Raw genomic sequence first — 25,809 nt, forward strand, 5'->3', positions numbered from 1 at the left:
GACTTAGGCTTAATCGTGGTTTTAAGAAGGAAAGTGTTCGGCATTTCTTTGTCCCTTGTAAGTAGTTGTCTCGGATTTAAAGTATAATTTAATTCAAATGAAGTATTACAAATTGATCTCTCTAATATATTATTAATTTTTGTGTAATTATTTTATTCTATAGATTCGATTTTCTATATATAAAGTTAATATAGCTAATGTTAAGTGTGAAAGAGTTTATATTTGAGTCAATCTCGCGAAGAAAGTTTATTGAAATAATGGATATAACTTTTGGATACATACGATTTATATAGCAAAAAAGATTATCAAGAAATTTAGAACAATTGGCCTCAACTGAAAGATGCAAACAAATTAGTTGAAATTTAAAGACGAATTGGTAAAATATTGTCATCTGCAAATTGGCATGTGTTAGTTAAATTTTTGTTCTATACATTCCATGTGTTGAAAAGTGAAGTTTTGGTGGTTGTATTGCCACAGAAAAAATATATTTTGAAAATGTAGCACCAATTGAATGCTGTATTGGAAATTGAAGATCAAAATTAACTGAATTTATTATAACATTTGACGCTTTCCCGAAGAAATGGGATTAAAAAATCATAACATAGAAAAATTGAAGTTGAAGAAAATCTCTCTGTTGTTTTCATACCAAAAATTGAGAAATGTTTTGACTTGTGTGTTTGTTTTCCTTACGACATTCCGTTTGTTAAAATAGAGTTTATTCCTGAAATAGAATGTTTTCCCGAATGAAAAAGAACTTTGCAAAAATGAATTTGTGTAAATAAATTTCTGTGGAACAATTCAGCTCTTTTGCTTTGCTGAAGGGATGCGCTGGAAGGAGTTAATGGCTTCTGAAGAGTCCATCGCACTGTGATCAAATGTCTTTTTAATATCCCTCACAATATTTACTCAATTCACCACTCTCTATGGAACATTTCATATTGGTGGCTCGAGAGTCCTCGTGAATGTGAAATTTACACCCACTCTCGCTATTCTCGAGTGCAAATACTATGTGACGGGAGCAAATACAAGAGGATCATCGAGTTGAAAGTCAATTGGCGCCTTTTTGCTGTTTTCTCTCGATGCTGAAAGCTCCGGAGCGACCACAGAAGGGCATTCCGTCAGCTTCTCCCACGCCAATTTCCCGAGTTGGCGCTCAAGTGGGGCACTTTCCCCAGGCTGGGCGGAGCTCTGGGAACCACTTGTGGCATGCGAAGGCTCAAGTGGACCAAGAACGGCTCAAAGAATGGAGGAAATCATGAATGAAATCTCGGAGGGGGTCGGCAAAGACAATATGTCCACAACAGCGTAACCATTCACCAATGACTTAAAGGAGTAAAAGGATGTTTGTCTGCATTAAAAAAACCATTGGAAATGATGATGGGAAACTGTGATGGATAAAATTCTAATTCAATTTCCTTCTGTAAATTTGATCAAGCAAAGATGCTCGAAAAAACTCAATTTTAGCCTATTTCTTCCACAAGGATCAAAGGAGATTTTAAATTCCGTGCAAAAGACAAGCTAAACTTTTGCGTAAATCCTGTTAAAAAACTAAAACTTAGCTGAAAACATCCTCATTATCGAATTAAAGGATCCAGAGTGGGAGCTTTGGCGCCTTTTCTCCTCATCAACAGTACCAACTCACTGAGTACAGCACTCTGAAGCACACCTGTTGTGCCATGGCGGGGAAGTCTGCAGACTGAAAAGCGCTATGGCTGATACGGCGGAGCTTTATAAATACGCTGTGACAACTCCAGAGGCACACAAGCTCCAACACGGCGCCAAAGTGAAGAAGCCTCCCTGAACAGCACAGTGCCGAGGAATCTTTCTCCAAAGAAGGGACAGTGAACGGTTGCTCCTCTAGAAGGAAGACTCTTCCTTCGTTCTGGAGTGAAGCAGAGCCGCAGTTCTTTTGTGATTGTGAGCAGTGGAAAAGTGTGTGCAAAAAATTATACCTTTGTGGAAATTTGCCGTTTTCCTCCGGTGCGTCCACAAGGATCCCTCAAAATTGAATTCATTTGAAATTCATATTGAGACTCCTCGTCAATTTGTCTATTTAATTTTCTCACCATCCTTTCCGCTCTTTCCACATCCAGAAAGTTCAGCCATATAAAAAATCGTATCAAATGAGATTTCAACGGTGTTGATGGGTGGAAGAGTCTTGAAGAATTTTAACACCATTTTTCCCATGAGGCGTTGTTTAAAACATTTTTTTCGGGTGGCTTCACAAAGGTTGAAAAGAGGTGTGAAGAATATTTCAGGGGCTTCTCATTAGGCCATTACCGAAGGCAAAATGTGCTTCTAATTGTGATTTAGGTCTACGGAAAACTTTTCCGTCAGCATATGGCAATACGTCGCGCATAGAAAGTCTTACATGAATTGTATAATAAAGTCTCCCAAAATTACCTGTTTTAACAAGGATTAGGCATAATTGACAGGAAGCTAGAAAGCTTAAATGCTTTGTCAAAAGCATTTTGAACTCACTGCCATATGGTCTCAATTAATAAAACATCAAAAGACTTGTCAAAATATCACTATTTAATATATTAACCGATTATTAAATTTTCATCTCTTGTAACATTATAGAGTAGGAAAAATCGCATGGAAAATTACTTACTTTTATTCCTTCCTGCAAGCTATTATTCTTTATTAGCAAACCGCCTTCAGAGGCTATCAAGTATTTTTTTTCCTCTCCCTACGTATTGTTATTTTTGGGGGTGGAAAGACGTGACAGGGATCGATTTTTTCAATTACCGATTATTGGGTTGATTATTAGGGGTGGAATCTCTCCACGTACCTGCCGTTTTTTATCATACTCTCCTGTCTTGATGCCGTGAATGCGCCATTAATTATTCAACAGCTAATAATTCATAATTCCAATATTATCAATTTACCATGTAAAAAATTGTCTTTTTTGCTGTGCGATGGAAACGGAGAATGTGATCAATTGTGCATGCTGAAATGAATTAAATTGCACCATCGAGAGTATCAATGAAGCGCATTAAATGATCAGCGCGATGTAATTAGCTTTTTCGACAATCTGTACGATGTGTGAAATTCCAAACTGAACACCTACGTTTGCCAATTGGCGTTCTAATTAAAAGTTCTCACATATTCTTCTGCCTTGAAACTCCACATAACTTGCTCTCTAGATAGTTTGCAATGCGAAAAATCAGTCTCATATTTCTCATTTACTTTTCGCGCAAAACTTTTTCACCGCAATTGTGCCAATTAAAAAATCGCATCACTGGCATGTGCATGAGATTAAATAAAAGATACAATTTTCCACTAGTGAACAATTCCGCTCCACTAATATTAACATTAAATGAAGTTTGTACACCTGATACTCAAATATTTGAACACGATGAATTTTTTATGATTCTCCAGGCGGATTTTCTCTCTCGTTTTTTTTCTGATGGAACCAAAACTGAATTATTTAAATACTTTGTTATCGATTGATTTTTAGTTCAGTCCTTGAAGAGAATTCACACGAAATCATACATATATCCTTTGATGGATTTTCTTTATAAATAAATAATAACTCTTTTTCTGTGAATAAATGACATAACATGTGACATTTCAATTGAATATTTACCAAAAAGAATTCATAAAATTTATTTCCTAGAATTTATTTGAATTTCCATGATAGATTTCCACTTCAAATATACCAAATAGAGTGGAGCTTTAACGCCTTCCTAATGATAATTCCGTTCACACAATATTCGAAAGACAAAGAGAAAGTTTCTTACGGAACAACTTTCCCTTGTCATTTTCACACATCATATTCTTGTTTTCACGCTATTTTGAATAATGTTGTCCCTTAACTTCGAAGGAGTCGGAGAGGATGAGAAATGTGGCGCTCGATTCACAAAATTCCCTCGAATATTAAATTAAATACAACTCACGCTCAGTGGAGGTGCCGGGTGCTCAAATTCAATCTCCATTCCAATGAGTTTTCCATAGAATAATTCAATTTAGAAAAAAAATAACTTGAAAAAGTATATTTTTAACATTCCTTTTTCATTGCTGCTATCTGAATGGACACTCTTCTTGACATCTTAAAGGAGTTTCTTTCTACTGCATTGTATGACTTTTACGCTCACCACTAGAAAATCTTAAAAAGAGGTAAGTTTTCATGTAATTATTAATTTCCGAAATCTCTGAAATTCTGCCTAAAATGAAGGCAAGTTTGTGAAATCGTATCTCGATAGAGTTAATAATACCAAAACATAGAATGTATTTACCCTATCGCAAGAATAATTGAAAAGAGTTTCGGTTTGATGGAGCTTTTTATTCCACCCAATTGAGCGCTTTTCAGCGCGCTTTGCCAGCTTCGGGGCGATGCAACAAGTTGACTTCCAACCCACTAAATTGCCAACCTTTCGCTAGAGCAACAGGATCGCTCTGGGGAGTGATTCAGCGGTGAAAAGTACGACGGAGACTGCCAATTGATTCCTCATTGAACCATGAAGCGATAAACTGGGAGAAACGACGGAAAAAACACCTGGAAGTATATCGCATTTTCGGGTGGATTTTTCTCCGCAATTCTCAAAGGGTGAATAAATATTGCAACATTTTCTCTCTGTCGAAACTTTTTATTCCACTCTCTGGTGGCATGAAAAAAATGCGGGAAATTGTCACAAAAGTCTGGGACATTTTCGCGATAAATTATGGTGAGAAACTTTCGCTTATCTGTGTCGATAGAGGAGAGGTTGAAAAAATGTATGTGAAAACATTGTCATACTTTTGCATCCTCGTGCTGAATTTATGCCCACCATTATGGGCATAAGTGATGTATTTACCGCGAAATATCAGCAATAAAAATTCACAAGTCAATATCAAAATTTGCTGAAATCATTGCCAGACGTATTTTTTGAAATAAAACATTGAATGCATCAACTGAGAAATAGAGCCGACGCATGTTGTGTGTGTGTGTGTCAGAAATTTTGCGTCGTTTCAAGAAAACTACCTAGAATAGCCTAGGAAAACCACAAGGTGATAAACATTTAATCTAACGATGTACTAAAATAAAAGACGATAAGGATGAAGTGCTAAATTTTCCACTAAACTTGCCAATTTCCTTCCGTTCATTGTCCTCAGCAAAAGCTCCCAATTTCAAAGTCAACGATTCATGCATATTTAAGTAAGACCTCTAATCCATATACTTCTTAATACTTTTCTGTTGTTCTTGTCAACTCGTGCATTCACCCTCGAATTGTTTGATTTACAAATTGCTTTCTCACCTCCACATCTCAAACGCATTAACGCCAGGCTCACTGATGGATTTTCGGGAATACTTGATGGTCCATCAAATGGTTTAATGGCAAAACATAATTCCCAAAGTACTCCTTTCCACTGGCTCTTAATTTCTTGAACATTTTTCTACTCCCCCAGCTGAAATGAGGGTCTCTTGAGATGTTGGAAAGTGGTGGGAAATTGTGCTAGATACCAAAGTTCCCTCTTCAGCGCTCCTTTGCGGCGTGAGAGTTGAATAAGAGCACTTCAAAAGGATCTCAATGTCATTGAAAGTTTTGTCACAATGAAAATACCACGAAAAGGTGTGAAAATGTCCTTCTGTGAAAAGCTCCACTTTACTCAGGTGGAAAGACGACTGTGAGCATTGCTCATTTGTAGTAGTTATTTTACATTCTCATCTAATTTTCCATCCTGTGTTTCACCATCAACGAGGAAGAATTTATCAGATTGTGTTGCAGGTGAAACAAAACAAAAAAATGCACAATGCAAATTTATTCATTGGATGCAATTTTTCCTGAAGATTATCCATGCTGAACACAAATATTTTAAGTTGAACAGCGAGTAGCATTGAAATTGATTGATCCTCACAATTTTGCTGGCTGTAATTAATTCTCAGGCTCGTATTTTAATCTCATTCTAATTCGCGACTCCGTCGTCAATTTTCCATGTCTTCTGTGTAGACGCAATCCGCGGTGGTGGGAGTATTTTTGGGGAGCGACACAGATTACCGGAGGAGATAATTCTGTTGGCGGAGAGACCATGTAAATTCATATTAAATGATAAGACAGAATTACGATAAAATTCGTGTGGAATTGATGCCACAAAGTGGGTTGAACATCTTTTTGGCGTACATCGTGACGATAAAGCACAGATTAATGAGATTCAGGACTTGGTGGGAGTGCGGCTGGCGATAAATGGGCTTTTTCTAGTTCACAAAGATAAGTGCGTTAGCTGAAGAATGGAAAGTTTTACCTACACATGAATGCGAGTACACACGCACAAATCCCTCTAGCGGATAGTAGTTTCACATTTCAGCGCGATTCCCAAATTGAATTTTGGCCGTGAATGAAGCACGAGAATTAAACTGAAAATTGCCGCCTCTTAAGTGCAAAATTAATTTAAGTGGATCAATTTTGTGTACTATAGATTCTCCCTGTTTGTCTAAAATCACCTAGAGGCCCTTGTGAGTGGTGAAATAACTCCCAAAATCCCAATTTCAATTACATTTCATATCAATTATTTGTGACAAGCGCTGAATGAGAAGCTTTGAGATTTTCCATCCTAAAAGTGCTGCCAAATGATAATGAGGGAGTAACAGAGAATTTATCTTTGCTATTTCATCTCGACGTGGGTGGGAATGAAAGCGCAAATGGGAGCATTTGCACCGTGGTACACATCCTGCAGATCGTTTTAAATGGAAATTTAATCAACTATTCACAGTGCCCGAGCAATACATGTGCAAAATATTGTAATTGCTGGAGCTATGGAGGATGAATTTAAAAAGGTACAAGTGCAAAAATGCTGGATAAAACCCGGACAAAAATTTTCCAGTGCTGCTCAGCATATAACGTGTTCTTTAGTCTACTTATTACTGTACAAATATGCGGGAAAAGTGCAATAAATCCTCTTCACGTGTTTCAATGCTAATATTTTCACACAGGCTTTCAAGTGGAAATTTTACGGTACCTGAAAATGCATAAATGGAAATAGATGAATTAGCACTTACATTCGGTTATCTAAAAAGGATGACATTATCAATGTAATCCTAAAAACATAGGTCAGAAAAATACCAGTTTCGGCAAACTTCTACATCAAATTTCCCCAGAAAATTCGTTGAATTTGGTTTCAATGGAGTTTTTGCCCACTCATAGGCATCGAAAACTTTTGAGTCTCATTAAAAATTTAGGAAATACAGGATATTGTGGCTTAGCTGATAATAAAAGCAGATATACACAAAAATCTGAATCGATTATTCCCCGTGCCAATTCAACACCTGTTGCGAATTCCGGAGTGAAAAAGGTAACAGGAAGGTTTAGACTTGAAGAATGGAAATGGAGAGAAATTGTATTATTTACGGGACACATTTTAGCAAGGAGGAATTTTCCACCCCCCATTTTGACGGGTGAAAATTTCCATGGTGGAGATATGGTAAAAAATTTCATCACCTTATTCAATTTTGAGGAGAAGAGCAGCATTCAGTTACAACAGAGTTGAGCAATGAGTGCTGTCGACTTTCGTAGTTTCAGATTCTCAGATACAGATTGAAGTCACAATCGAAATGTGTCTGGAGCATTTTATCTAGAAATTCGCCACTTTTCCTCCATCCATCTTTCTTCGTCAAATTGAGCGAAGGGACTATAAAAGTTGTCACATCTCACATAACGATACACGGGGAAACGGTTGCACGGGAATGTCATGGAGTGGCTGAGTGGAGAGAAGCAGAAGAATAAATTTTCCCTAAATTTGAGAATGATTTGATTGAATTAAAGACACGTAAATGTCTCTGAAACTCACACTCTATTTAAATGCCATTCTGACTCGAAGAAGACATGGACATGGCACTTAGAGTGATCGATTGTACATGAAAAGGTGAGCTATAACTTATTGTGGGGATGGAAATTGTTGATTCTCCCACTGACTGAGGTACACAAGAGAATTAATAAGAGCTCAGAAAAGAGTTCCATCAATATAAATGTGTGTTATTACGGACTCAATCAACCCCACTGAGCTATTCAGGCTCTCACCTTTCGGAACATCCCCCATTTCTTCCCTCATGCACTTTTCCTCCCTCTCAGCATTATTATTTTTCTTCTGATTGTGACACATCTCTTTGGCTTTCACCCCACCTCACCTGTGCTGTGTTTTCTTATTGAAATGCACAGGACAATGTGCGTGAATGTGTAATAAAATAACTTACCATTGTGTCATCCCGCCATAAAGGTGCGCCCCAACCCCCAAAAATGTTTCATTGTGCCGAGAAAGAGTTCAATGGGAGGGCGACGAGACGAGAGAGGTATTCAGGAGTCAAGCGGGGGCGGAGAAAGAGGGCAGATTTTCATTTAACCTCCATCTTGGAGGAGAATTACTCAATGCGTATTATCTAATGGAGCATTTGGGGATGTGAATTGGATGATTATGATGCAAAAGACCCACCTTGTTATTAAAACGAAAACGCCGAATGTTATTCGTGACAATCTCCAAAGCACTCTCTTTGGAATATTAAGCTCAATCTGCAGGTAGTTTTCAGGGATAATGAGGTGGAGAAAAATATCAACTGAGGCAATAATCATGAAATTTCCACGTATTATTGCTGTGGCGTGAAAATAACACCCAAATTATGCACAATGCCCTGAGATTTCATAAAGACATTTATTAAAATTTAGAAAAGTCTGGTAATAATGGTAGGGAGGAAAGCTCTTCATCAATCATGTGTGTTAATCCAATGAAAGCATGCAGACCTTAATGAAAGTATGAATGAAGTTTTAACCTTTGATGCTTCATTAAACATTCAACAAGTCCGTCAATCTATTTGTCTTTCTTATTGTCCTATTGTCCATAGGTTGACTATGAGTCTACTTTCCTTAATAGGAAAAGCTGTTATGTCAACATTTACCATGCAATTCAACAACTTTAATGTGATTGTATAATATTATAGCAGAGATGGATTAACTCATAGTGTAAACTTTTGAACAAATCAGTGAGATTTAGCTTTTTGAAGAGTGACTTTAAACTTTTATACGGGAAAGTTGACAAACTTTTCAAGAATGCAAAAAGTCGAGGCAAAACTTCTCTTTCTTTCCTCTGTTTATCATGAACTTGAACCTGTGAATTTGTTTGCCTAAATACCACACGGAAAGTCAATTTACTTTCCCTATAGACTCTTTAAATGTTGTTTACTCAGGAAATGATTGTGCGCGGGAAAATATTGAGGACATCTCCCGACAAAACTCGCAAAATGCAGGTAATTGACTTCTGAACCGCAGGGTGAAAGTTCCCCCAAGAGAGAGACAGAATAGATATGTATATACATAATCTCCGGTCAGAAAAATACGCAATGAAATTAATATCTGGAAAATTGTATTTTGGAAGAAAGTGTCAATGACCATGAAACATTCTATGGGGGGAAAGAGCCTTTTGCGGAAGCGTTTTATGCAAAGTGGAGTGAAAGCAATTAATTGAAGTCACAAATTGTTGCAACATTCCCCAACGTCGGCCACCCACTCGGCATTAATCACACACCGGGTTGAAATTAATGACTCAGAAGTACTTTCGGTATCAAATGATTTACTTCTATCTTATTTATTATCTACTCAAGTTGAGATATTTTATTGATAAAATGCGATGTGCTTATTTATAGAATAGCTTTTTCGCTCGCATCACAACATGGTGGATTATATCCAAACAATAGTTTGTTATTTCATTCATCGCACCTCAACTGGAAAAGTGAGATAAATCAATGTTGTTTCCATTCAAAAATCTATCGATTTCCAATCGGATATTCAGATTATTTAATTTACAATTTCCCTTTCGAATGCACAAATATTGGGAAACTTGTTGGTTTTGTTTTTCACACTTAACCGTAATATAGAAATTTCATACAGTCTTCTCGGTCACATCCTTGCAAAAAACGCGTCAATATATATCATGCACATATCATTGTTCTTCTTCTGTTCGTGACATCGAGAAACTAATCACGCTCAGAGGCGAGTAGCAACTGCAACGGATCCTTGACGAGGAGGTTGATTTTTTCTCGCACGAGCATTCAACATTTTTTTCTGACGTATACAAGCAATTCGAGGGACGACTCTCCCCCCACCCCCCGCTAATAATTAGGTAACTTTCCAGGTTAACCGGCGATTGATGGTTATCTCGTGCAAGTCGTGGAGTGGATATTATTATGGGATTTTAGGATATATAACTGAATTATTTACAGGTAAACGGATTTCGGAGTGATATTACGAGAGAAATGTATATTTTATAATATAGTGTACATACATATATACGAGATTGATGATGAAATCAATTAATTATGGAATAGTGTAGGGAAAGATGACTGGGTAAAATGTGTTATTTAATAACTCTTTACTTTAGGAACACAACGTATAATGTATACATAATGTAATCTATCAGTCCAAAACTTATCGCCTCTCCTCCAGACTTTACTGTGTACACAACTCTTGACCCCACATCAAGTAACATAATTAATTCACATTTCAATTGATTTTCCCATCATATGTGGTCGATTCTTAAGCATGAGACACGCTCTTTGAAATATTAACTCGAAATAACGATTACCTGATACAGAAACTGTGAACGAGACTTTCCACTCGCACAGCGACATAGTCGCGAGTCCAGGGATTTCCTATGGGACCGATTTTCGTACCAAAGGTCACATACCTGATGGTTTTTTATCCCTCCTCATTATTCTAATTGTGTCACGAAAATTCATTTCTCGTGTCCGCACTCCAGACAGAGAGTTGGGGCCCAACTTTGAGATGTTGAGAACCTCTTGTCACTTTCAGTGAAATTTATACTCCCAAATGAGACATTAATTAAGCTGATGGGGTCCACGTTATTCAAACCATAGTTACAAACAAGCCACCAAAATTGATCCTGCGCCCATTTTTCTCCACAATCACACGGAAACCCTTTTACATGGGATGAACTTCCAGTAGAAAATTGTATTTTCAACTAATATTTTTGCGGTGAAAATGCAATTTCCGGGTTATTTTCAATTATTGCAATTCTCCAACTCGCCGTGAACGTCTGTATCGTTAATTTCCTATGCTATTTTCCGCCCACGAGTAGAGAAATTCAAAGAAGTTCCATGTGTTCTCTAATCGGGCACGGAAAAAAAATCTCCAGAGGAAAATTTTCTCTATCCAATTATCTGTGCCTCGTTGTCTGCATTTATCCCTGGAGAGTTGGAAATTTTATGAAATATGCAGTGAATTAATTCTTTCTCGAGACTATGCTCAATTACATTCTCAAAGGTTGGCCGAAGGACTCTCTCTCTCCCTCTTTGGCTAATAAACAAACCCTCCGGAAACTACAAGTCGTTTCCACGTCAATTTTCCCTCATTCTCTAAGTTCCCGGAAGTCCCACGAGGAAATAATTGACAAGGGGATTAAGATGGAAATCCCCCCAAATGTGACAAAGAGCCCATTAGAGGACAATAAGGAATAAGGAATTCTCCTTTCTTTGCAGGAAGGAAAAATGAATGGCGCCAAACAATCTCTTCTGATATTTGTTCTGATTCTTGCGATTCGGATGCTTATGGCAGCTCCTGCTCTGGATACGGAGAGTGAGTAAAGAAATGTGTACTAGAATTTGTCTATGTATGTGAATCATGACACTCTGACCTTTGCCTATATCCACCAAATGTTTCTGCCGCCTATTCGTAATTTTCAAATGGATCTGGCAATTTGTCTAAGCGAAACACTTGACACTTCTGACCACCTTTAGTCATAGTTACGTGCTAATTTGCTGAAGACAAAGTGATGAAAATTCTTAATGGAATTCTTAATGAGATGTCTAGAGATGAAACTTTTGTAAAGGGAGTGCGCCTGATGAAATAAATCCGTCTCTCCAATGATTTATCCATGCGAGAGAGAGCTAGAGATTTATCCATGTGAGAGTAGATTTTAGTCTCTTTGAGAGTAAAATTACATTTTGCCAAATTGAGAAAAATTTCCACAGAGAATTTTTTCATCTCAAGCATCACTCAAGTACACAAATTGCAACATATGCAAGATTAGGCCATATCAGACACGATGCACACACACGGTGAATATTGTATAAAACTGTACAAAATTAGGTTCGATAAATGATCTGTACGAGAGCTTACTACAGCGAGAATACACTGGTCCCATTTCACTTTCCGATCACCAAGTGGAGCGCAAAGCTGTGAGATCGCCCTCCCTGAGACTACGCTTTGGCCGACGCAGCGATCCCAGCTTCAATCCCTTTCAGGTGAGTCCGCATTGCAGAGTGAACCTTAAGTGTGTGTTCTGACAGGAAGTCTTCTACAGCAGATGGAGAAAATCAACCAAAAACCTATCCGATCACCATCCCTGAGACTTCGGTTTGGACGACGAAACGACCCATTGTTTCCCACCTTCAATCAGGTAAATTTCAAGACTGGCAAATGCTGAACTAGAAGAGACCTCAAAGCCTCATTTATTATCCTAACTATGTGTCCCATTTAAAGGACTTACTAAATGATGAGCTCTCCTTCAAACGGCCAGAACGAAAGCCAGCCAGCCGCCTTCGCTGGGGACGAAGTGCTGCCACGACCAGTGAAAATTCAAACGAGGTAATTCATAGTGTATAAATTTGCTCTCCGAAATTTTACATGAACGTGGAAGTGCGCAAAAATCAACATTCTCAGTGAAAACATTCGTGCATTGTTCACCGAGAGGACCACAAGCTAAAAAGTGACTAATCAACGTTACAAACTCTACTCGTGTGCTCATCAAAGGGCAATAGAGTGGAGGCATGTGTATTTATGCAGATGCAGTCATTCCTAAGCCATAGAATTCATTCCATCAAAATTCACCCGAACCATTTCTACTCTACTAGAGCAATCTGAGCTTTGTCGATGTTCGTTATCTTTGCCGTAACTCATTGACGGAATTATTGTATAGCGAAAAGTGGCGTAAAATATAATTTATAGCCTTCAATAAGTTTCCAGACTATTCAGTGTCCTTTTCTGAACGAAGAAATTTACATATTTTCATGGATCACGAAAAAATTTAGTGTAAAAGGGGTTTCTTTCTCATCTATACAAATTTTATAATCGTTATTATCGATATGTATCTAATGTATTCTATCCGGAAACTTTTTGATCATACTTCATATTATATCTTATCTCATTACACCGTGCCTCAAATGTCATATGTTCAATCAGGAAACGTTTTATCCATGGATTAAATTTACATTGAAGAGGAAAAAATGAGTCAAGAGGTTAAATATTTATCTCGGTTTTAAATACTTCACTCAACACTTTACACGCCAAATTCCAATGGAAATTCTTCAGTAGAACGAAAGAATTTTTCAGTTGAAAATGTTCGAAGGTGTTTTTTTTTTATTAAATTTCTATGCCCTGCTGAGAGTGATGAGAAATGGTGGGCAGAGGAATATTTTTGATGCTAATTTTGCACATTGAATCTTGTCACTTGGCCCAAAAATACCATCATCTCTCTCGTCAGGAAGTTATTTTGGGATTTTCACGCTCCACACTGAAGCTTGAACAAGGGATTCATAAAAAAAGAAATTATATCGATTAGACACATGAGATTAATTGATCCACAGTCTTTAATAAAAATTTCTCACGTAGGATTAAGCTATTTATACTGTCTCTCGTCGTAGGAATTGGGAAATCCTGGGGATGTTCAAATGACACGCGAGGAGAGGAAGCCAGCTAGACTGCGCTGGGGACGCAGCGATGGCGGGAACTTAAGGAACAGCATTTTGACTGATGAAGAAATCAATCTCTTGGCTCAACTTCTTCTTCAGGATCAGGTAAAAAGCCGCCAAATTTCCTCTTTCATGTCTCATTAAACTTCCGCGAAACTCTTCTGCAGGAATCCCTGAATAATTTCCTTGGAAAACCCACGGAAAACCACATGACTCTCAATTAAGTCTCCTTCATTTATCAAATGTAAACACCAACAAGGAATCTTTAGACTTTCTTCATCCTTCACATAGTGTAAAAAACAACCCCCTTAAGTGCGCGAGAGAGAGAGAGAAATTGATGGAAATCACCAAGAAAATACAATTCTTAGGAAAAATGAAAAAAAAATCGTGCGACAGTGAAATCTTTTCCAGAATAAAATGTTTAAAAGAAAAAAATCACTTTACGTCATAACGTATAACTGAAGCCAGAAGATGTTTTTGCGGAAAAATTTATCTACCATCCGGAAAAGAAACCTCAAATGAGCACAAAAAATATCTGTTGGGCTACAGAGTTTATATTGAAGAAGTTATCTTGAGGAAAGAGAGGTAAACCTAAAGGAAAAAGTCATTAAAAAATATATGTAACTAACTATTGAGAGAAAACCTGTGTAATTAACGGAATCATGATCAATTATTGCTGAAAATTGTGAGAAGGAAGTTATTGATAAAGGATGTTAGTTTTGTTGCTGACTGCAAAGTGTCTATTTTAATTTATCTATTCTATTATAGAAATAAAAAATATATTAGTAATTGTGACAAAAATTCCTCAAGACAATTTTATTTGTACGATGCATGAGCATTTGTTCTAATATGTATCTCCGCAAGACAGCTAAATGGTCGGAAAAGGAGCACAACTCAGCCTCTGATTTTTTCTGCTGCTATACAATTGTCATGAGTAAAATATATTCTGTAATTTACAAATCACTGAATAACCCTAAAAATGGTTAAATATTGAGACAAATTATATATTCAAATTCATGTACATAATAAAGAGGAATTATATCAATAGATGCATTTTCTTCTTTGATTTTCCCCCGTGAAAACTGATGCAATTGGAAAGGCGATGCCATCGCGAGTCAAATCTCAAACTATACCACAGACCGCAACTGAACTGAACTGAACACATGAAGGAATTTTCACATTGCAACTTGATGTTGATTTTCTCTGCGTCTCACTTAGGCCAGAGTGTAAATATGACCCGAGGCTGATGATTTCGATTTGTGGTTGATGATCAAGCACACTGTCTACTATTGAACGCCTTCACCCCTATGGAAACAAGCCTTGCCGAAAATAATCAAGGGGCTTCATACAAATGGTCATAGATTTGGTTGGGCGATTGAGAACGTAATAAAACAATGCTTACGTATGAAGATATCTGAAATTCATCATATTTCATCCAACCCGAAAGGATGGTAAATTTTTTATTTAGGAACAATGACAGAACACGACTTTCGTGTCGATAGCGTCACTCTTTGACATTCACCCCCGTTGCCACGTATTAAGCGACATATCACAACATCGTTCTTATTGCCATATCGAGATTTTTCTTCACTCACCACCGGAAAATTTTCCACCTACGTCGCAAACGATAAAAGACATTTATTCACTGTTTCACCTCCTTTCAACGGACTATATTGGTCGTTATTAGTTGTGTTATTGTGCTTCATTCTACCTGTTATGATTATGGCACAATTTTCATTCTTTTACAACCATCATTGGTGAAACTCGTGTGGCAAAATCACAATTTTCACTTAAACTTTATGACCTTCGCGATATGGTAGAACTTTTCCACTTTTTCAAGGTATTTTTGCCCCATGGTTGGGAGTATTTTTCCGCGTGATTCTAAATGCCGAATTGCCAATAAGAGCTTTACATTCATGGGCAATGTTGAAGCACTTGAGAATGATCTCAAAATACGCTCCATCCTCTCAGTGGCGCGATTTAAGACGATTTCACTGGGGATTTGCCGTTTCTCGCCCCCAAAAGACGAAGTGCAAAAAAAGCAGCAGAGGGAGAACGAGATTTGTTTTTGGGATTTACCCAGAGCTAATTAGAAGCGCTCTCACATGATTCAAAAGGACTCGGTAAAGATGGTGGGAGATAGAATAATTTAAAGCACATTATTTATACCAAAACACCCCCAAGAGGGGTGAAAGTTTTCCCTCCATGTGTTGATGTGCTTTTGATGATTGTTGTTCTTGCGTTGGTCATGAGAGTGAGAAATTAACATTCATTTCATTAAGTCTCCTTAGAGAAGAGAAAAGATGCTACTCAGCTTGCATTCTGCAATCTTCACCTTTGTGTAATTACTTTCATTTCACACTTGTAATCACTTCAGAATCAGCTGAAAAACCTCAAGATTCTTCAACGCGTGTGACGTAAAAATTGGGCCATGTTGTGACCGTGATAATTACATTCGGCTTCCAGGAAATTAGACAAGACAAAAAATATCAGAAGGAGATTTTTAATTGATTTTTCGTCCAAGTACAGAAATAGATATAAATACTACATGTGTACCAACTTAGAAGCACAGGGATTCTATTTCAGAAGCAATAGAAACCCGGTTAGTAGGTTAAAATTCGTTTTCCGATTTATTTTTAAACAGAAACTCCTCAGACGGAGGAATTCGAGACGGGGATAACAATTTTTCTTTAGAACTCTTGTCCTAAAATTCAATTGAAATTCCACTTGCCAATTTGATAAAGCACTGATATTGTATGCGAGATTTTTAATTTAGAGGACTCTCTGTCACCCCTAATTATGCGCAACTTTCCGCCCACGCTTGTACTCTAGCCCTTTGTGAGCCTTTTTTCAAATGTCCCTTTTTCCGCAACAGTAATTTTTTCTATGTACGAAGCCACAATTTACCACGAGTCTGGAAAGTAGATAAATCATGGGATTTATGTATAGAGAATCTCGATGAAGTATGCAAGCGCCGCTCAATTTATCAATGATTTATGAAAGCTGCCGGCTGCATTGTCAGCGCTTAATTGTGACTTTCGGAGTAGTTTGCACATCATGTGAGCCAATGGAGGCACTGAGAAAATAAACCAATTTGTCAGGAGTGGACGCTCAAAGGACGACTGCCATGTGGAAGTAATGGGGCTCTCGATAGCCAGGGTCACCATGAATGTACTCAATTGACTGGATGATTTGAGGGTATTTATTAGGACTGTATTGTCTCAGACGGAAAATCTTAAGTTGACTAGAAGAATAGGCATCTTGTGTGGAAGGATTGACTTTCATGTGTGAGTGCGAGGAATGGGAAATTGAGTTGGATTTCATACCACTTGCGTCTCAATTTTGGAAAGCAAATATGAACTTGAAAAGCCCTCATTTTCTCATCTGACCACAAACACCGCAATATTTCCCAGAATCATAATTGAATTCGCGGATCAAATGGAGAAAATACATTAAAAACAAATTACACGAATGGATTTTCCAGGTGTTGAGATATTGGGGGAGAATTCAATCTCCCACGGGATATTTACTGCTGCCTGGAGTTGTCCTTAAAATATTATCTCAAGACTATGGTGAGATTCAATCTAAACCCAGCGAAACAGGATATGGATTTCAAATCTAAACACTTTGAGGTGCGCTGCAAGAGAAGCAATTTAAATGGTAACACGGGCTTACACGAGTATATTTCACCCCTCAGTCCTCTCCTTCTCATGTGAGGTGAACTGCAATTGTGGTGCAAATGTTCCAACATTAAAACTAAAACACACATAAAAGTTGACATACTCGTGGGATGAATAAAGTGTCTCGCATTTTGCATGGTGTTATTTTAATAATTCAAACTTTGCTCAATTTTACCAGCTCGAATGGCAGACTATTTGAATTAAAATTACAGATTTACCACAAAGACAATCGCACGAGGATTTTCTTACTAGCGAACCTTGAGAAGCTTTTAGGGTGAAGATTTTGACCCATATTTTAAGTAAAGGTGTTCTTTCCAAGTAATTGAAAGGTAACACAATGAAAAATCTTGATCCTTTCTGAAGAAATCTTATCGAACAACCACTGCTGAAATTCCTCCGAGGCAAGATGAAAGCCTGAGGGTCGAAAGGGGTTGTTTAGTAAGAAATTACAGGACGCCTACAGTATTTTGTGGATAAATACACCCATTGAAGGGATTAATATTAAAAAAGAGTCGTCATAGCGTCATAACTTCACAATTTTCATCTTAATTTGCAAACGAGGAAAGGGCACGATTTAAGGGCTGCACTTGAGAAAATTCATGCTCAATCTGAATTCTGGGAGGCTCTCTCAAGAGAAATCTACCCCAAAAGTGAAGAGGCCCACCTCAGACCCATATGCGTATGAAAATGTATTAAATTTAATATAGTCAGACCGTGTGTGGAGGAAGAAAGGCCCGAGAGAGTATCCGGAGTGTGGAAAATTGTCTAACGAAGTGGACGGTGATGCGATACAGGTGAGTTGCTCACGGCACGACAGAATAGGTGAGGAGAGAAATTCATCTCGGAGGGCAGTCAGCCACCCTCAGGCATTGACGTGGCACATCCACAAAAGAGGCCGCAAATCGATACATCCACATCCTGTCGATATCAGTGGGAATCGGTTAATGTTCAATGGGGAAAAAATTGCCTACAAACTCTCTTGCTGTATGCAAATTCGGCGCGACAAGTCCACATTCCTCAGGTGTTATAGAAAATTCCCGAAGAATTGTGAAAATATGTAGACAATCTTCAACATACGTCTGGGCGAAATCTTCTTTCCCCATATACTTAAATCACGTTATAGAATTGGTAAAGTTCAATTCAAACGCCTTGAAAGAATTTCTACTTTCCTTGACATTTTTCTATTACACTTCGTCAATTCAATTCAATGAATATAATAATCTTTGGGCAAGGAAAAATAATAATTTTTCAACGATTGACTTCCTCCTTTGCCACGTTTTAATGATCCTGCCAACCAGAGGCAAACTCGCGGCTTGTAATGCAAAAAAAAACAATTTGTAATGCACTGAGAGGTTAATCAAATCGAGGCACTGACACTGCTGAAAGCTCAGAAAAACCCCCAAACTTCCTGTGCATATGAAAAATGGTCGAATATGGTGAAAAATTGCGGAATTTCCACTGGTGGGCGACTCTGGCCTCCAATTTCAACATCTGCTGCCTTTCATCATTTTATGTCGCCCACCATCCCCCAGAGAAACGCCTCCCCGATGGCCCCAAATTATTGGCTCCATATTCACGAGGCTGCAGGGAATATAGAAATTGATGTGGAGCATGAGGAGCGGCACGCAGAATTTTTCCGGTCGCGATAATGGAAATTACGACGCGATCTTTGGAGATTACATAAAAACCGATGAGAATGAGAGCAACTCAACATTGTAAAATTTTCACACATCCACGACGCGGGGATGCAATAAAGAGTTCTTTATTTACTTATATCTTCATTTATCAAATTGTTATTTTTACACCACCTCAAAGGCACACATGGTGTAGTCGTAAATTGATGAAATCCGATGGGAAGACGAGGCGATTGTAAAACCACCCACGAATGACAAATACATTAAATTTCCGTGAGATTTGGCTGATTTTTTCCCTTACCACAGAGGCACCAAGGAAGAAAGGTCCAATGAATTTGTAAGAAGCGACGGAAGAAAATTGATTGGCAAAAGTTGGATCGTTTATTTGATAGTCGCTATCTTTGGCATAATTTGTGTGATTGATTGTTACTGATAAAATAAGAATTTCCTCTCGCAAATTAGGAAAAACTTTTAATCGAAAATTCGTCCCGCTAATACAAAATGTATGTAATCACCATTCCTTGTACGAAAATTGTCCTTTGTGCAAAGCTTTTAATGCCACCCATCAGAGTTTCCACGCGTAGTAAATTGTAATGCGAAGAGTCGTTATGTAAAGACCAAAACACTTGAAATTTGTCACACACGCGACACTGAAATCCTTTCATGGAATATCTTTAAACTTTTTATGTATCTCAGAGTTGCACAATGCAGACTGGATGTTATTGCATCATTAATAATCCCATTATCAGTGCGTCAAGCATGGCATGCGTGGCTGTTACTTCTTCTCTTACTTCGTTGTAATTCATGTTAAATGGCAAAGTAAACTTTGAACAAGGCTTTTTGCCGAGCATTCAATTGGTAAATGGAGATTGACACATTGATGTGGACCCGCTCACCTGAATAATCACAACTCTCCTCAATTAAGACTTCTCAAGAGGCAAAAACCATTCTACTTCCATTGATTGTTTTGCATATCATTTGCATATAAATCATCTTTCTGATGATTTCATTGCAATCGTAACAAGTGTATGTGGAATTTTCAGAATTTGAGCCGCCAATTTGAAATTCACTGGCGCCATTGTTTAATAGACTTTTACTAAAATGACACATCAAAGAGCCCTTCGCAAAGGCCAATTTATAAAAAGTTCCATTTCATTTGCTGAAATCAATTGACAATTTACCAATTTCGCTTCATTGGAAAATGACGCAAGTTCGCCTGTTGCTTCGTGTTTTTTTTCCCTCACTTTATAGGTAATATAAAATTATTTTGCAACCCCCTCAATATAGAAAACACATGTGAAAGGCTATAAAAGCTTTTTCATTTCACCACCGGCGAAATTTTTATCACGCGAAACACCATGGAAAGAAGAGCGTTGAAGCTACATATGTATGTGAAAACCTGAGGAATTCTCTACAGAAGCTGCAAATTATTTCATTGAATTATTCTATTAAATGTCTGTGAGAATAATGGTATTATTTTGATGGAGTTTAGAGGGTCAGAAAAATTCTATCAGTGTCGTTGAACTGAATGGAATGTGATTTTAAAAGCTCACACATTAATACGTTGCTTGTGATAAATTAATTTAATTTTCACTCTATCCACCCACGCATTCGGAGGGTGTTTTTTTTATTGGAAAACCAATATGAATCGCATAAATTGATTTAGGCGGCGTGAAGATGAACATTTCGGCCGTCTAAACGAGAATTTATACTGCACAATGCAAAATTCCATGAGGATTTATCGGTGAAAGCTGCGAAGTGGGCAGACGAACGATTTATTAATATTTTGCGTTATTTATCTCAATTAGATGTCATGTTTGCAAATAGAATTTACATGCAGCTGATGGAGGAATGTAAGGCTGAAAAAATTGAGGGCAGATTTATTCCGATAATTGCCCTAATGCGTAATAGAATGGGCGGCCGAGAGCAAATCCCTTCGCAATGAGGTCACATTCGGCGAGAAAAAACTGTACAAAAAGCTACTTTAGTCTCAGAATTCTGTGTGGTCGTTAAAATTGTGTAGCGTGGCTAATTGGGAGTTTTCACTAGAGTGTTTGAGGAGTGATAAAATAAATTTCACAAATATTGTTATGAAGGTCTTCTCTCATTTCACAACACCGCGTGTTATGTGGCTTGTTTTCTCCCAAAAAGTCCACCCTCATCTGTTCGGCGTTTGATGAAAAGTGCCAAAAAAGAGTGTGAATTAAGAAGGTGAAATTTGCGGTTGTGGCTTCTTTATTGTGACACTTTATTAGTGTGGCTTTCATCCGTGCCTGGGTGGAAAATTCGGGAAATGTTGTCGGGGTTGGAACACGATTAACACATTTCTCACTCCCACTTGACATTCCTCGCCATGGAAAATTACACCTCGGGTGTGAGATAATTTCCACCGACAATTAATATAAAGTCGATGTTGCTTCTTTTCTTTCAAACGTGCCGGGCTAAAAAGGTGACACAACTCGATAAATTTCATCTAAAATAGCACGAAAGAAAGGGTGTGAAATGGGCAAATAAGCTTCCAATTAGCTCAGATAAAAAATTATCTACGCGCGCCTTTTTTTCGTCGCTTAAATCAACAAGCGGTGTGAAATGTCTTTTTACCGTGTGTTGAAAATTGCACTTATTAAAGTTCATAACATTAATAATTGAGCCATGATTAACAGATGAGATTGCACAACACAACTTCCAGAGGTCACTTCTTCAGGAAACGAAATAACACTTCGTGAAAAGCTAAGCAGAGCGAGAGAACATGCACAATAATTTATTTGCATCCTTTGCAGAAAGGCAACGGACATGACATAAATAAGCTCAGCAAAAATAGATCCTCGGCACTGATTTGCGAGCGTGAGTTTGTGAATATTTCATTAGTGCACTTGCTGATGGAGCTGCTTGTATCTATTTAGCCTGTCTAAAACGTAATAGAAATCTCCCTCGTACACCCATGGGATCACCTTTCCCCACGCATTCCCGGCATTGTGCGCAAAAAGGTCCCGACACGGTAAAATGTGTTTATCCCCGTTGAATAAACTACAAGTTTTCTCATTAATTTTTAATTTTGCCCACATATTCGCCCGCATGTGAGAAAAATCACACCACAGAGAAGAACATTTTTAGAACAGTCAGGAGAATTTGTAGACATTTTTAGGCTTCCGCACCTTTTGATGACCTACAATCAGACAAAAGAGTGATGTTTTCTTGCAAAATTCATCTTTATTACAAAAAAATACTTCTCTCTCTTTCTCTTTGAGGTGTGATTGGGGAAAATATATTAGGTGAAAAGGATCACCAAAAAAATCATCCAAAGAGTATTTCAGACATTTTCTATGTTACTTTTTTCGTCTTGGAAGAAAACACACCTCTTCATGGAATGCCAAAGGTAGAAGGAAGGGAAAAATACGTACTTGCCAGACTTTTTGCACTGAGGAATTAAGATTGTGGGATTCAACAATGGTAAATTAAAGCTCTTCCTTCGTGTTTTGGCCATCACGCTTGATGTAGTCCGTGAAACCGGCTCGTGATCGCTCACCCGCGAAATCACTCACGAACTCGCCATCAATGAACATCTTGAACGTGGGAAAGCCGTTGATGTTGAATCTTTTGGCAACGTTGGAATTCACAGAGGCGTCAATTGCAACCACCTTGGCGCCTCCCTCCATCCTGCTCAAATCCTCCGCAACCGTTGAAATTGTCGGCTTCACCACTTTACAGTGTCCACACCCTGAAAAGTGTTGCAAGTCAGAGTCTGCCTTTCAATCAGTAATTTAAGAACATAACAAATGGCATGGGGAAATGCCTTTCCACCTAATTGCTTAGAGTGCTTGTCTTCAGGGTTGTATACTCACATGATGCATGGAAGAAGGCAAAGACCTTCATATGCTCCTTCAGGACTCTATCAAATGTATCGTCAGTGGCTTGGATGATGTGTTCTGATCCTGGAAAAGTTCCGAATGCCTCTTCAGGTGATTCCACCTTTTTCTCTGACTCACCGCCGCCTTTCAGATAGGCCACAAAGTCCTTCTCCGTCCTCCCACCGTCGTACTCCTTCACTGTCTTGAGGTAGCTGAAGTACTTGATTGTAGGATATCCTCTGACCTCATACGCCGAGCAGGTCTCCTTGTAGCGCGTGCAGTCCACCGCTGCGAGCTCATACTTGGGATCATCTTTGAAGTGTTCCGCAGCCTTAGCGAATTCTGGCTTGGCAGCCTTGCAGTGACCACACCAAGGCGCATAGAATATCACCAAGACGTTCTTCTTCTTCTTCAGGACAGTCTTGAAGGTGTCATCAGTCAAGTGAATCACTTCCGACGCTTGATCCTCCCAAGGAGCCTCAGGCGGCGGAGGAGGAGGCGGTTCCTTGGGATCCTTCATGAACTCGACAATCTCTTCAGCCTTCCGTAAATTGAGATTGTACTTAAATTCACCATATTCAAAGTACATCACCGTGGGATAACCTGAGATCTTGTATTGACCCGTAATCTCGCTCTCGACAGGGGCATTCACGGCCGCCAGAACTCCTGGAATGTTCTCATCTTTCATCGTAAGAGCAGCCTTCTCATACTCTGGCTTCATTCGCTTGCAGTGACCACACCAGGTGGCATAGAACATTACCATCACGGATTTCTCATCCTTGAGAGCTGGCTCAAAAGATGTAGACGTAAGATGAACAACCTCAGAGTTCGTATCACTGGCCCAGTCGGGTTCAGGTGCCTTCTGCACAGTTTTCCTCGTAGGATTTTCCATAAAGGACACAATGCCCGCCTTATTGTTCTCACCCTCGAAAGTGTGACGCATCTTTCCGCTCCTGAAAGAAGCAAACACATACATATTATTCACATATGATAACAATGTATCCCTACAGTTTACTCACTCGTAGTAGAGCAATGTAGGGAAGCCAGTGATGTTGTATGTCTTTCTTATGACTGAATTCTCCGGACGATTGACGTCAATCGCAGCAAGAATATACTTATCCTTGAGTTCAGTGGCCGCAGCTGAGTATTCGGGCTTCAAGGATTTACAATAGCCACACCAAGGAGCATAAAACATCACAAGGATTGGCTTTGTCTCCCTCTTTAGGAACTTATCCAGAGTCTGCAAAAGAAGATAGATAAATTTGAGATAAGAACTGGGAGGAAATGGAGCGTTTCCAATCTCACATTTGCATCCGGAACGTGAACCACGTCAGCCCCTACTGGGTCCTCTTCCCAAGGCAGATCGCCGGTGGGATCTCTCATGAAGTTCACAATGCTAACGACCGCCAGTTTGCGATCGTAATCCTTGTGGAAGTCGCCGTCCTTGAAATGCTTCACCACATACTGATCCGGATTGACTTTGAGTTTCTTGCATATCTTTTTCACCTCACTGAAACATTAGAAAACCGTCCAGATTACTCTCTTTCTTGTCCCATTAATATGCAAATTGGGGTCCCCAAACCTGTTTGAGCAGTCAAAGAGCGCCAGAGTTCCTTGACCCTTAATGGCCTCTGCTGCCTCCCGGAACACCTTTATAGTGCCCTGATTTTCCTTCGTGGTGGCCAAGAACAACACAAGAACGTTGTTCTTCGTCCGCAGGAGCTTCTTGAAGTCCTTCACATCAGTTATGTCGTCCACAACGGCACTCTTGGAGTTGATCTTTCCCGACGAAAGAGTCGAAAGCAGAAGCTGGGAAATAATATCACTTTTCCCAGTTACTCTGCACACAATTTCCAATCCTCCATACTTACCAATGAGAAAATTAGATATCCTTTCATCTTTGCCACCTTAATGTGTGCTTGAGTATTTATTTACAGAGCATTTCACGGTCTCTTCCTCCCACGATTTTCCGGCCAACCGGATGACGTTTCCCTCCGCCGGAGTCTGTGAGGTTAAGTACACTCATCGATTGTCGATGAAATTCCCATGTTCCCGGAAAGGAAAGCCCAGACATTCAGAGGATTCTCTCTTTATTTCCGTTTTTAGGTATATTCAGCCACCCGGAGACGATTTAGCGTTTGCCACCAACACGAGGAGCGGCCTTCTGGCTGATCTTGGCCGCCTTTTGTTTCTGCTGCTGCTTGCTCTTCGTTGGCGGGGCCTTTTCGATCTTCTTGGCAGCCTTTGTGGTCTTCTTCTGCTCCTTGGCCGCCTTGATGGCCTGCTCTCGCTGAGCCTTTCGCACCTCGGGCTTCATGTTCCTCTTGGCGAGGATCTCCGTCAAGGAGGCACCGACGATGGCTCGCTGGAACTTCTGCGTGCGGCGGGAGCGCTTCTTCACGGCCTCCTCCTCAATGCCCTTCTTGTGCTTTCGCCTGTACAGCACTGTCCAGGTCACCTTGCGCGGATTCCTCTTCATCAAGTAGGATCGCTCGCATTTTTTGTCGAGGAATGTGAAGGTCTGCAAGAAGTTAGGTTACGTGAGTCAAATTGTCAAAGAAATACACAAATTCCGGGCAGAACTCAATCCACATGCCCGGAAAGACACCGTCGTGTGACACTCGAGGAAAATTCGCCTGAGGAACTCACCTTTCCATCGACTTTGACCATTGTTTTCCCGTGGCCGGGGTAGATTTTGTAGCCACTAAATGCGCACAATCCGATCCTGCAAAATACAATTTCACATCAGTTTTCACTCGTTTGCACAATTTGGAACACATTGCAATCGAAATTTTCCCCAAAACCCCCTTGCAAATGCTAGAAAATTGAGAAAAACGCAAACACGTACTTCATTGTAGCTTTTCCACATGTAAAAGGACCGGAACTTGGCGAGATGGCGCTGCGGTGTTTTCTGAATTCCGAACCCGGTTGAAAAGTTCGTACCGAAACAGTACTTGTACGCGTCAGACGTGTGC

General features: G+C 39.1%; 3 protein-coding genes across 8 annotated transcripts in view; 1 reads left to right on the forward strand and 2 right to left on the reverse strand.

Annotated features, from left to right (window-relative positions):
* The first annotated feature begins 1,764 nt into the window (after positions 1-1,764).
* On the forward strand, positions 1,765-14,314 carry LOC132261743 (short neuropeptide F). Of its 5 annotated transcripts, none has more exons than XM_059760688.1 (8): positions 1,765-1,980; positions 4,062-4,122; positions 11,462-11,558; positions 12,072-12,226; positions 12,286-12,381; positions 12,465-12,569; positions 13,625-13,777; positions 13,840-14,314. In XM_059760688.1, the coding sequence occupies exons 3-8, from the start codon at positions 11,471-11,473 to the stop codon at positions 13,894-13,896; spliced, it is 654 nt and encodes a 217-aa protein (XP_059616671.1). In that variant the 5' UTR covers positions 1,765-1,980; positions 4,062-4,122; positions 11,462-11,470; the 3' UTR covers positions 13,897-14,314. The 5 variants fall into 5 exon arrangements, with proteins under 5 accessions (XP_059616671.1, XP_059616673.1, XP_059616674.1 ...); XM_059760690.1 differs by having other exon boundaries at positions 12,289-12,381; XM_059760691.1 differs by having other exon boundaries at positions 12,147-12,226.
* A 7,862-nt stretch (positions 14,315-22,176) lies between these two features.
* On the reverse strand, positions 22,177-24,881 carry LOC132263189 (protein disulfide-isomerase A5). The gene is made up of 6 exons (XM_059762833.1): positions 24,706-24,881; positions 24,417-24,643; positions 24,140-24,344; positions 23,854-24,074; positions 22,829-23,787; positions 22,177-22,704 (listed from the first exon to the last, which is right to left on the reverse strand). The coding sequence occupies exons 1-6, from the start codon at positions 24,730-24,732 to the stop codon at positions 22,442-22,444; spliced, it is 1,902 nt and encodes a 633-aa protein (XP_059618816.1). The 5' UTR covers positions 24,733-24,881; the 3' UTR covers positions 22,177-22,441.
* A 26-nt stretch (positions 24,882-24,907) lies between these two features.
* Positions 24,908-25,809, reverse strand: part of LOC132263191 (large ribosomal subunit protein eL24) — a 35,008-nt gene continuing 34,106 nt past the window's right edge. The window contains exons 1-3 of one of the 2 annotated variants that reach the window (XM_059762834.1): positions 25,683-25,741; positions 25,484-25,559; positions 24,908-25,355 (exon numbers count right to left, since the gene is read on the reverse strand). In XM_059762834.1, the coding sequence (XP_059618817.1) occupies positions 24,966-25,355; positions 25,484-25,559; positions 25,683-25,687 (471 nt within the window). In that variant the 5' untranslated portion in view covers positions 25,688-25,741 and the 3' untranslated portion in view covers positions 24,908-24,965. Of the gene's footprint in view, positions 25,356-25,483; positions 25,560-25,682; positions 25,742-25,809 lie in introns of those variants that run through there. The other variant, XM_059762835.1, reaches the window with a different exon arrangement.

The sequence above is a fragment of the Phlebotomus argentipes genome, unplaced genomic scaffold (genome assembly GCF_947086385.1).
Source record: "Phlebotomus argentipes unplaced genomic scaffold, Phlebotomus argentipes genome assembly contig_15, whole genome shotgun sequence".
Classification (NCBI taxonomy): domain Eukaryota; kingdom Metazoa; phylum Arthropoda; class Insecta; order Diptera; family Psychodidae; genus Phlebotomus; species Phlebotomus argentipes.

Coding starts and splice junctions, on each gene's coding strand:
- LOC132261743 (XM_059760688.1), top strand. CDS start 11,471: ATGAATGGCGCCAAACAATCTCTTCTGATATTTGTTCTGATTCTTGCG. Junction 11,559..12,071: donor TCCTGCTCTGGATACGGAGA/GTGAGTAAAGAA, acceptor GTACAAAATTAG/GTTCGATAAATGATCTGTAC. Junction 12,382..12,464: donor TGTTTCCCACCTTCAATCAG/GTAAATTTCAAG, acceptor TCCCATTTAAAG/GACTTACTAAATGATGAGCT.
- LOC132263189 (XM_059762833.1), bottom strand. CDS start 24,732: ATGAAAGGATATCTAATTTTCTCATTG. Junction 24,345..24,416: donor CTCTTTGACTGCTCAAACAG/GTTTGGGGACCC, acceptor CTAATGTTTCAG/TGAGGTGAAAAAGATATGCA. Junction 23,788..23,853: donor CCTACATTGCTCTACTACGA/GTGAGTAAACTG, acceptor TGCTTCTTTCAG/GAGCGGAAAGATGCGTCACA.